The sequence below is a fragment of the Photinus pyralis genome, unplaced genomic scaffold, assembly GCF_008802855.1.
Source record: "Photinus pyralis isolate 1611_PpyrPB1 unplaced genomic scaffold, Ppyr1.3 Ppyr1.4_LG5, whole genome shotgun sequence".
NCBI lineage: Eukaryota > Metazoa > Arthropoda > Insecta > Coleoptera > Lampyridae > Photinus > Photinus pyralis.
In genome coordinates, this window is record NW_022170596.1 from 20,990,801 (window position 1) to 21,002,921 (window position 12,121).

Below are 12,121 nucleotides of genomic sequence, written 5' to 3' on the forward strand. Positions count from 1 at the left end.
GTGTACTTGCATCTTAATTTGTAAATCAATTTCATTTCAGACAAGTTTTCTGTAGATTTCGCGCACTTTTTACATGTCACACTGTCCTAGCGTATGTCGGAAATTTTTACTTTATTTACTACGTACTCGACTACGTGCTTAAATAGAAAAAAAAACAAGCAATTGATTGATCCTCACTACATCAATAGTGATAACGGAAATGTCAAGATCTATTAATTTCCACAGAATTTTTTTAAATTTTGCTCCGAGTTTTGCGCTCGCCGTTGGGAATGGAATCCTAAAATGGTTTTCTAAAAATTATCCGAATTATCTCGGGAATTATAGTATTTTTATCAACAAGTTAATGAAGACGATTTCTTTTTTCTAGCAGATAATTTTACCTCGTCTACTCAAAATTATCTTAATGATAATATTTACACGTACTTGCCTTGTTGATAATTATAATTTATAAATGAAAGAATAAAAGATAAAATAAAATAATTCTCATTATCTTGTTGATAAAAAGAATTATTTTAAAAAAGAACTATTTGATGAAATAAAATAATTCTTTTTATCTCCATATCATTATAGTATATTATTATACGAGCACATAAAGTGTGCGATTATGACACGAGGTGAAGTTTGCAACACGAGCCGAAGGCGAGTGTTGTAATTTTTCCGAGTGTCATAATCGCCTTTATATGCAAGTAAAATACGCTATTTTATCTACGACTATTTAATTAAATAGAAAATGCGGCATATGAATCAGTTTGAAAAGTAGCAACTTCATAGCGGTAGCGCAATGTACGCCTATGGTTTGGTTTGCGTTCGTTCATTCGTTGACGGTATTTAACCTCAAATCTAATTCAATGTATCGCAATGTACCTAAGTGGCGAACTAAATGTGTAATTTATCTTAAGTTCCCAGAAGTCATTAATTCAACACGTAATTACCTACACGTAAGATTATAGTTAATATAAATGGTTGTCATTCATTTTTCATTGTTTTAGATTGTGACATAACCTATGGAAATAAGGTGGATATTTATGTGATGTACCTATGTACAACTATTCTCTAAATCCGATCCCGATGTACCTATCAATTATGCCTGCACAAATTGTTACACAGCTGCCAAATGGAATACAATATTTTGTTTCGCATACATAATCTAAGTTTTCAAAGACTTATTTACGCTTTTCCGACCTGCATCCAAGAAGTTTCTTCCTCTTTTAGAAACGAAGTTTAAGCGATGAAAGCATAGTTTTATTGCAAATTTAAGGGCAAGAGGTGTTTTTTATTAGTTAACGTACATATTGTAGCCATCTATTTAAGTAATTTGGTCAATGCCTAGTATGTAAGACCTGTTACGAATTATCAATTCTTAAAATAAATCATGCAAAACTGTGGTTAAGTGCTACGACAATTTGTATCCTTTATTGTCAACGAGTTTACAATATGTTATTGTTTTGTATCGTGGCACAATTTCGACAATACCACATATATGTTGTACGAAACATATTTCTCTTCGTAAAAGGCTGAAACTTCAAATGAGGCTTCCGATAATCCATTATGCTACAAATAATGCCTTGTGAATATGAAGGTATAGATACTTTAAATACAAACGAAAACCTTATTCATGCTCATGCAGAATATTTGTATCAGCGAAGGTATCTGTCGTTAAGTAACGTTGCCTGAACTTGCCAATGACTTCAGGTATTTTACAAGTTTATTTCATCCCATTTTATAAATATCGCACATATCTCGTCATAGGGGTGGATCAAGTTCCTGTATTAATTGTTTTTCAAATAAACCTACAAGTTAAGCGAACGTAACCCGAAATCTCTCATTTCTAACCTAAGAAATGCTTAATTCAAAACAAAACTGACAGGTAGTACATACGAGATGGGCGGTTCTATTTTTAGTACATATGCAATTATGAACTTATACCTTACTTATACATATGCAATTATGAGAAATATATAGTGACATAAAGTAGTTGTATATAAGGATTTTAGAGGAACCGATAATAATGCATATCATAATTCGCTAAAATATAGTGACGTTATTTGAGCGTTATTTAATAGTCGTAGATAAAAATCTTTTTTATCTTGTTTATCACTTTAATAATACTACAATTAAAATTATCACAATATAGTAATCATTTTCCCGACGTTTATATCTAAATAACCACCCTCGTGACCACGTTTACAGGTTGTGAGATGGAGTAATACACTGCTTTATGTGAACCAAATAAAGGAAACGCAGGGTGCCATTTAATTTTGTCTCGGATAAATGAAAATGAAATTTATCAACCAAATAAAAATAATTAATTTGCAATATTATCAAGACAAAAAGAATGATTTAAATTTATCATTTAGATACAATAATTATTTAATTTAACATTACATGTTAAAACGACGTGCCATATTTTTTCTGTACATATTTGAAATTTGCGCTTTGCTGAAGATATCTCGTGTATTAAGTTTCAGTGGCGCCCCAAAGTGATCATGTGGCCATATCAGGTTAATACTTTCTTTAGATTCTCATTCTGATCATTCAAAATGCTACACCTCGTGCTATACGCAGAGGCACTGTAGAATCTCCCTGCCTTGCCTAACTGGATCAAAATTTATACCTACATATTTAGGTACCCTACTTACCTGTATTATACGAACTACGAAGTACCTAAATAATGACTTATTACCTGTATAGTGTGTTTGCTACAAATCAAACGGCTTCACACAAAAATGGGTATTGTTAGATACCTACATGAAATCGATCTTTCTAACCCAATACTGGTGCACGTATCACATTATATACGAATTGTCTAATTTTAATGCCTGTTCATTTTTAGTAATGCATTTAAGCTGGGGTGCAATAAAATAAAAATTCGATAAATGTGTTTTCTTTAGACTTACCATTTTAATCTCAAAATAAAAGTACATCCAAAAGTGAAAATTAAATCCCAAAATAAAAGTACATCCAAAAGTGAAAATTAGCACACCTTGCTTCACTGCACTACTTCACATGTATGTTCCTTCAGGCACGTTTCGCGGTATCACCTAACTTCTTTTTTGCATAAAGATAATTACAAATTCAGATTTGTATATAAATAAACAACAAAAAAACCATTACATCATCTACCAGTTTATTAATTGCGTATCCGCGTAAAAATTGCCGGGAAACTCGATAATGCAATTAATCTAACGTTGCGAAACGATTTTTATCACAGATAATGAAACTGAAACCCAGCGCAATCATTCTATCAACATAAAAGCGACTGCTACGTTACATTCAACAAGTGAATTTGTATATTTTGTAGCGCATTCTTTGCCTGATGGCCTCCCACCATAGGGTATCCAGCAGCTGCTGCTGGCTCTTTGTGCGGAAGGCCGGGTTTTACTTACCATCTGACAAAGCGCGATCTGTATTGAACACCGACAGACCCCTATAGACCTTGAACTTCGTCTCTAAAAATCGTCCTACAGTGTGCTTAGAGACGGAGAAAATTAGCGAAACTTATCTCATTATGCACAATTATAATTCAAATTATATAAATGCATGATGAGGTACTATTTTACATGTTCCAGGGACAAGGTAAATATTGTATAGTTTGGCTAAATTTAAGGGGGTTGCATGGTAACGGATTACATTTCATTTGTGCACTAAGCTATAGGGGTAGGAGCCGGGGTTGAAATACATATCTACGTAATTAGTCTATTATTATGATGAAGGTGATTTGTTTCAAAATATTATGCCTAACCATATTTGCAAAAATTCGGTAAGCCGCTTGTGGGCACGAGGCGAACTTTCAAATTTGTTTTTTTCGATTTTAATAGCCCTTATGGACATTTCATGCCTTAACAAGAATACAAACATGAAATAATTTTTGATCGAATGACACCAATTCAATACCAATTACCAAGTCCATAAGTGGTGTAGTTCCGGAGCCTTTGTGACTCAGACAGACAGACATACAAACAGACACCAAGAGCGCAAAAGTACACTTTTTATGTTTTGAAAGTGAACTGTGGAAGTGCACTAAGTAAACATTGATAAATAAAAGAAAAGGCACTGTTAAACGCTAACCAATGTTGGGGTGCAATCAACATACAGGGAGATTCAATTCGTCGTTAGTACTACCACAGATAAAATTGGGTATTTTATCTGTGTGAAATTGCATTCATTTATTCATTATCGGGTAGTACTAAAGATAGATCTAATCTAAAGAATTTGAAACCTTTTTTTTATAAAATTTTTTTTTGTACTTTATTGTTTGAGTTAACATAAACTTTGCAGGTTTTCTTGAGAATTTGCAAATGGAACCATATAATTATTATATGATATTATCAAATAAGACGAAAAAATGAAAATTCCTAAGAACTATGGCGAAAATACACACATTCACAAATTTAAATTGCAATTTTCATTCAAGTTGGCTTTGAAACAAAAGAAACATACTGCCACGACAAAATCTACTTAGTAGAGATCACAGTGGTATGTAGAGACTCTTTTTATCGAAAAAAATGGCAGCAATTTGAACATTTACGATAGTGATAATTATTGTTTCACTTATTATTAATTTATTTTATTTTTAGAACAGATGTACATTTTAATGAAGTGAGTGCCAGTTATATACGCTACGCCACTGCTTGGATGAATATAAGTATTGCAATTTAAATTTGTGAATGTGCGTATTTTCCCCTTATCTCTGCTTAGGAAACAAATATCAAAATGCGGTTTTCACTGATATTTTCATTTTTTCATCTTATTTGATAGTATCGTATAGTAATGATATGGATCCATTTGAAATTTTCAAGAAAACCTGCAAAATGAATGTTCATGTCAAACAGCGCCCTCTACAACTCATCACCTTTACCTCTGTAACGACTCCATTTATGTAAAATCTTATTACACGAAGATAGCTCTTTCCAATAGGACGTAATTTTATAGCACGACAAAATATTGTTAGGTAGGACCTTTACCTATAAATAATCCTTGCAGGATAATACACTAATTTATGTAAACCCTGCCCAAAAATTAAACTCCGTCACACTGGAACGACGGTACTGCATAGTAGGGACTTCTATTGTGCTTCCACTTTCACAATCTCTGCCCCTCTGTTTCGGAGATATTTAGAAAAGTTAAATGACGGGTAAGTGAAAGCTCAGCTCCCCTATGTATACTCAAAACTTATACAATTTTGTGTACAAATTGGGGAAGACGCCGGCCTTAAATAGATTTCAAAATATTTGGTTCGTTCTTTTTGCATTCGGTATCTTATACCTCTGTCCCCTCAACCAAGAAAAATCTTGACGAATAATATGCGCAGACTGCGCAATGCCATCTTTCTTATGTATAATATGTAGATATTTTTTTGTAATTTCAACCAAAGATTCTCCAGTAAAGACAAGCATATCGCATATTGTAAAAGTCAGATGCGCGCAGGCGCAAACATTTACACTTTTTTTCGCTTCGCTAGTATCGACGCTGTTATCACTTATCGCGGCTCCAAGATAAACGCACCCTAATTTATGACACGGCCGCCTATGATATCAGTCAACTGACATGCTTCAACTGCTGAACACACTGAACGTTTGTTTCACTTTGGCGTTTGGAAATCGGCAGATTATATTACCTCTGTTATTCTTGAATTTCCTTCGAAATAAAAAAAATCCAACGCACTCGCGGATGTAGAGGTAACGTTTTTTTTGCAAGTTTGTGACCTTCCCATTCCCCCCACGTCACGTTTAAATGGTCAGATTATAAAAATGCACACTTTTCAACACGTAGTCAACCAACTTTAATTTAGTTTGTGACCTTCCCACTCCCCCACGTCACGTTTAAATGGTCAGATTATAAAATTGCACACTTTTCAACACGTAGTCAACCAACTTTACTTTAATTTGGCGCGCTTCAGTAAATTCCAAAATATCCTATTGGGCTTCCCTACTATTGGTTAAGCGTTCACTGAGCCGCACCAAATATCTCTCAAACCAAAAGACACAAAAATGCAATTAAGCCCAATCTAATCGCGCATTACCGTCGTCTCAACATACAAGAGTGATTTTTCTAAATAATTTTGAAATCAGAAAGGTACCAACCGTAGAATTAGTTTTAATAGAAACTTGTGTAATAAAACATGTACATGTTACCTTGAAATAATCAATGTTATCAGTTATGTGTATCTGTATTGTTTCGTTTGCCAGCTAAACTACATGGTAACAGTTGCCTCCTACACGATTTCCCGAAAAAGAAACCTTATAGGGGGCCCTTTTAAGAGTATTTCCCGGTAGGAATTTACAAACCAATCCGGCCCTGAAAGTGGTGTAAAATTCACAAGATTGCGATACATGTACTTTTTTGCATGTTTATCGGGTGTATTTTAGGAAAATAGTACATTATATATCAAGGTAGAGAAGTCCACTATTATTGCCTGAGCACCAAGATTACATCTCGAGGCGCTTGCGCCGAGGGGTGTAAGGTGCGAAGGCAATAATAGACTTCTCTACCGTGGTATATATACTATTTTTTTCACTACTAGCACTTGAAATCCTCTAAATTAACATATTATATTGATAATAGAGTTAACGGTTGGACAGAATTGTTTGTTTCTTAATTTAACATGTCAATCAAGTACGTGAAGTACAAGTCAAACAGGCCGTATTTTGTTCTGTCATTGAGATTTTTCAAAGAGTAATTTCGTTCGAATTTTTTCAAAATGTGATCATTTTAGGTATGTAATTTCTCTGGAAATTGCGAATGGTGGCAATTATTCGTTTTAGAGAACTTGTCTAAACGTTCATTGAGCGAAATTTCGGGTTGTGTTTTCTAAAAGTGACAGCGTGACAGTTCTCATTATTGACTACTAGTTAATAATAAAAAATTATTAACCACTTTGAACAAATGCCGAGAAAGCCTACTTTACAAGTGGAAAAAAGGTTAATAATCATGTCATCAGACGCTAGTAGTGAAAAAAATCATTTTTCTACTTAATCATGAATCGTCCGCCGTCTAGCGACAAACCTAGAAACTTGAAAATAATTTCCAGCGTTTCCTCTTGGTATCTTTTGTTAAAATCTTTTTCCTGGCCTGTGGCCTTTATTAACACCCTGTACACTAGGGCCTGATTTGGCCCCATCGGGTGGTCACTAAATGAATACTAATTTTTTCTTTCTTTCTAAAGATTAGTTCAATCTTAACGTTTCATCATACATGAGATTTTTTTGGGTGGATTTCACCTCGTCGCACAGTCAGACATGAGTGCCAACTTTTTTGGTTTTTCGAGGGTGTTCACTTTAAACCTTAAACGACTATTTTGGTACGGTCGGAGCGGCTTCGCCCTCTTGGATGTTTGCTAAATCAATGCCATTTTTTTTGTGAATTAGGGGCGGATTTGACCTTCTCAGATTATTACTAAATGGATAACAATTTTTTAGTTGTACTAAAGATGAACGTTTTAACAAACATGAGACACTGAATGCCAATTTTATGAGTACGTACTGGCACAGCTTACCTACACTTAAGAGTAATCTGTGCCTACTGGCAAAGATCAATGTTAAGAGAATTTGAACTCTTCTTTTAATGGAGGTTAAACAAATGTTTTTATACATTGGGAGGGGTTTCACCCTTTGGGACGGCCGTTAACTGAATGCCAATTTTTGGCGCATTTTGCAACCACAGATACTTCTACATACTACAAACATATCGTATATAGTAAAAAAAAATGTGTGCGCATGCGCAGGCTGTGCAGTACCTACTAACTATATGTCTTTGAAATTTTAACCAAAGATGCTTTTAGTAAAAGCAAACGCCGCCGGATGCGCTCAGTCAAATGTCTTATTTATCGAGAGTAGAAGTTTCATCGAGAATGTCCTTTCAATTACATACGTTTCTAGGAATATTGCGAGTTAGGAAAATTTCTTTAGCTTAATTAATTTTTATTCTGTTTTGACGTCAAGCCTAACTTTATCATTTTTATATTTTCCCAATTTACAAGTGATTTTTAAAATTCAGTATTGATGATTGTTATGTATGATGGGTCGAGGTTTGTTTGTTTTATGTGGCGGCGTAATATTATGTTTGTCGTTTTTTTTTAAAAAAAACAGGAAGAAGGAGATTTATTTTATTATGGAAGTGGTGTTTCGTTAAATACTGAAAGCAGGTGGCTGGTTCGCGACGGTTATAAAGCGTACGCTATTTTTATTCGGGCGTTTCACCCTATATCGTTCATTGAAGACGCAGTTCGTCATTTTTTTTAATATTTCTGTACAGAAGACAGTTAACTGACGTTGTTACAAAGTTGTGAGTAGTTCAAATTTGATAAAAATAGTGTTCTAATGTTTCTAAAATATTTTTGATCACCAGGAGCGTGTTGTATGCCAGTGGCGTATTAAACTTGCATTTTTATTATGAAACACCCCATATTTTATTACTGATGTGGAGAGTACTTGAAAAGTACTTATTTTTTCATGTAACATGTTCTGCTAACTTTAACGTTTTCGCTGTTATAACCCTTTTTTTCGTCAAAATTTGAGTCCTTCGGAATTTTTTTTTAGAGAAACTAAATCGCGTAGGCGGCTAATTTTTGGGCTGAGAGGCACAGGTTAAGATCTTTACTCTCTCTACTCCCTACTTTATCGAAAAAATAAAATTTTTGATTGACCTTCTCTAAATGTCATATTTTTTAAAATTTTAAAATGGCACCTCCTTGGGCATCCCCCTAAACAAATTATACCGCTGGGTAGCCAAAAATACAAATTTTCCACTGATATAAACAAAACCACACGGGAGAACAGACTGAAGCCCAACTCATCATTGTAGGTGAGCCCCGGGACTGTAGTATCTCATTGGTAGTATTCAATTTGTCATTGTGTAGTAGATGGAGTTGGTCTGTTGAAATCTTTTCCATTTATGAAGAAGAGCAATAATTCAACAATTTCTTTCCAGTGACTATTTTTAGCGATGAGAAATGCTGTTACTGTGTATGTTGGTGTGTAAATGTATTGAAATGAAAGAAAAAACATTTACGCTTCACATACATTTATTTCAATTTATTGTAAGTACCTAATTATTGTCTCCTGTTATTGAAAATGCACTTCAACATACATATTGTAAACATAATAAATGGGATATATCAGAAGGCATTTAAGTACACAAATGTACAAATTTTAATAAAAAATAACAGAACAAAAATAAATGCCGTCTAATAAATTTTTAAACATATTACAATAACAGTTTTTCGCATTTTTTTTTATATAACTCTATAGAATCTAGAAGGTATACAAAAGCATTATAAAACAGATATATTCTATATATGCATGCTTAACATTACATTATTGTTAGTCACCATTGCTGATACGTTTAGTTTCAATACACATAATCACATTTTAGAATTTTTTACAAAGAATTATAACTAATATTAACATGGTGACGAAAATCGTAATTTGTGCAAAAATAATCAGATTTACTTCTGTAACAAAACTTAACTAACGTCTAACGTAATAAACAATTTAAAAAAAAGAAGTTAATAAAAGCGGGACAACGAAATTAGACAATATACATTATTAGCACCATTACTCATAATTATACACTTAAATGAAATGATAAGTATTAAAAAATAGCTTGTCACTATTTTACTTTGGAAAATTTGGTTGAATTATTCTACTTTTATCCTAAAATGGCACAAATGTTTCTGTACATGCAACAAGTAGTATGTATAACTAAATAGAAAAATGTAACATTGTGGGATCGTGGCAGTTTGATCATTGTAATACTGTATTTCACAAAGCCTTAAAATGTGCAAACAATAAGATATAAAACAAATACAGTTACTGTTGACCAATAATTTATCCTGTCAACAGCGGCTAAAATGAAGGATTTCCCACAAAAAAATGAACACAAATAAGAACACAAATGGAGAAAGATCTTAATTCCACTTTAAATGGACCGTAAAACCTTGTTTACAGTTTTTGAGTATTCATATACCTAATATAAATCATTTTCACCATCACCATATCCGCTGAAACAAAAAAAATATGTTACAAAGAGGAAGATGAAAAATGTGGGTTTAACGTCTTACCTCCATTCTTACATCCATTGCAGTTTATAATACAATACAAAGCATCAGTCTATTATTAATGTTATATTACTCTATAATATCTTACATTAGTAGGGATAAAGGGGAAAGGGAGTGCACTGGTTTTTTATGGTCAGCCAGCTTTAAGGTACCGTTTGCATTTATTATACTCTTATCAAAATTGCTTTAGCTACTTACGAAAGATATATACATTTATGATATTTTGTTCCTTTAGGACGTATTATACTCTGTATATTTAAATAATAGTTTCTACAAAAATTTAATACAAACTGTCGAAATAACTATATACAATATATGCAAACAAGTACTATAAAATACGTAATCATATGTAATAGGTTGAACCGATTTAGCTAAACTAATTGGTTTAGGATGGATTATATTTACTGGAGGGGGTTGGACGAATTCATCGAATTGATCTGAATCCGAGAATATTAAGGAGGACGGAATCCAATGCAGCCTTAAGAATGCACAGAACATTGTTATAAATGCTTTAATGATAATATGTTGGAAGGATAAAAAAAAGCTCCTAACTGTAAGTAACTGGAAAAACCGTTCGGAGCTTTTTTCAAATAGGTATAATTTCAAAGAGAAAGTAATTTCATATTACCTTGAGCAGGGTTTAACATTTACGCCGGACACAGCTTTAGCACCAATATCCAACATTCTTGAATCTTGCACTTCGAATCCATATATACAACCACTAAAGCCTTGTGAGTAACGACCACCAGTCATGAAAGTGTTGTTCGGTGTACCACCTAAATCGTGCCCACCCATGTAGATTCCATAATTGATAACGCGTTCAATACTTACCTAAATATATATTTCCATTGCAATTCATTTCGTAGATATACCCATCCGCATTTCCTTCGACTATGTGATCGTTATCTACTTCAATGGATCCCCATCTGCCTCGTCTCTTCAAAATGACGCGATGCCTTTCTCCGTCATTTATTCTTACTTCGTTGTTATAGATGATGGCGGGACCAGAGCCCAACTCAAAACTGTATTCCAGGTAGCCACCCACAACTAAAAACAATCTCGTGAATTGCCACTGTGGATGGTTGCCAAAGTACCTGCTAGCGAAATGTAATCTTTTCCTCTACCGTCTTCCGTTGGACGTTGTCCGTGCCAAAATATTAGTCCGTTGCTAGCGTTTGTAGACAGTTCAAAGGCGATTACTTCGTTTTCATCGATATTTTTGTGGTTGAGTAAACCTCTGTTTAATTCTACATATCCGTTGCCATTAAAGTTAACTTCGTTTCGTATATCGGCGCCTGCAAAGTAATTCGATTAGATTACGCAAATGTGACACTGCTACTTACGTTGTTCGCAGTTGGTGCCAGTGTATCCCATTGGACATCCGCACGAATACGTGGATGTATTTCCATGGCACGATCCGCCGTTTAGACACGGTCGTAAGTGGTCACATAGATTTGGGGCAATCTCGCAATTACGGCCGCTACAATGAATGTTAGTAAATGCAATTCATTTTTTGGAATTACCTGTAACCGTGGACACAGTTGCATTGGTAGTCTACTGGTGACAGTGGATAACATTGTCCGTCATTTCTGCACGGATTGCTTGAACAGCCGGTTTGTCTTGCATTGTACGGTTTTGGTAAATATCCTTGATGGGGCCGAATATCATTATCGTTCTTTTGTACAGGTGATGCACTACAATCCTCTATGTTAGCAGATTCGGAAACGGACTGAATAATGTTCAAATCTAATCCTGACACGCTAATCTATAAAATAAAAGAATTAGTATAGGGTTTTTGGACTGGTCCGGACAAACCTCTGAAATACATCCATCAAACCCAGCATCAACACCAACGCCATGATTTAAGTGAACCTTCTGTTTGTCAATTCCGCCAACGTACAGAGACGTTTGCAAGTTAAGAGCCTTGTGGTTACCTGGAACTCGCTGTGTCACTGGCGCGTCTCCATTTACCAACAGTCTGCCTTCATTCAAAAATTTACTAGCCGTAACCGCAATCCATTCACCGGGCTGAACTTCGCGATCACTTCGGATGACCACTGGATC

General features: G+C 34.3%; 1 protein-coding gene and 2 long non-coding RNA genes across 30 annotated transcripts in view; 1 reads left to right on the forward strand and 2 right to left on the reverse strand.

The window, feature by feature from the left end:
• The first annotated feature begins 780 nt into the window (after window positions 1–780).
• Window positions 781–1,385, forward strand: LOC116170155. Its single transcript, XR_004145178.1, has 2 exons — window positions 781–938; window positions 990–1,385. It is a non-coding gene; the product is annotated as an uncharacterized LOC116170155 (long non-coding RNA).
• A 74-nt stretch (window positions 1,386–1,459) lies between these two features.
• On the reverse strand, window positions 1,460–1,903 carry LOC116170154. The gene is made up of 3 exons (XR_004145177.1): window positions 1,834–1,903; window positions 1,609–1,790; window positions 1,460–1,551 (listed from the first exon to the last, which is right to left on the reverse strand). It is a non-coding gene; the product is annotated as an uncharacterized LOC116170154 (long non-coding RNA).
• Window positions 1,904–9,012: 7,109 nt separating this feature from the next.
• Window positions 9,013–12,121, reverse strand: part of LOC116170153 (basement membrane-specific heparan sulfate proteoglycan core protein) — a 173,226-nt gene continuing 170,117 nt past the window's right edge. For all 28 annotated transcript variants that reach the window (XM_031486353.1, XM_031486356.1, XM_031486354.1 and 25 more), the window contains 7 exons: window positions 11,873–12,120; window positions 11,581–11,822; window positions 11,401–11,537; window positions 11,152–11,352; window positions 10,889–11,104; window positions 10,686–10,833; window positions 9,013–10,000 (listed from right to left, as the gene is read on the reverse strand). In XM_031486353.1, the coding sequence (XP_031342213.1) occupies window positions 9,967–10,000; window positions 10,686–10,833; window positions 10,889–11,104; window positions 11,152–11,352; window positions 11,401–11,537; window positions 11,581–11,822; window positions 11,873–12,120 (1,226 nt within the window). In that variant the 3' untranslated portion in view covers window positions 9,013–9,966. The remainder of the gene's footprint in view (window positions 10,001–10,685; window positions 10,834–10,888; window positions 11,105–11,151; window positions 11,353–11,400; window positions 11,538–11,580; window positions 11,823–11,872; window position 12,121) is intronic.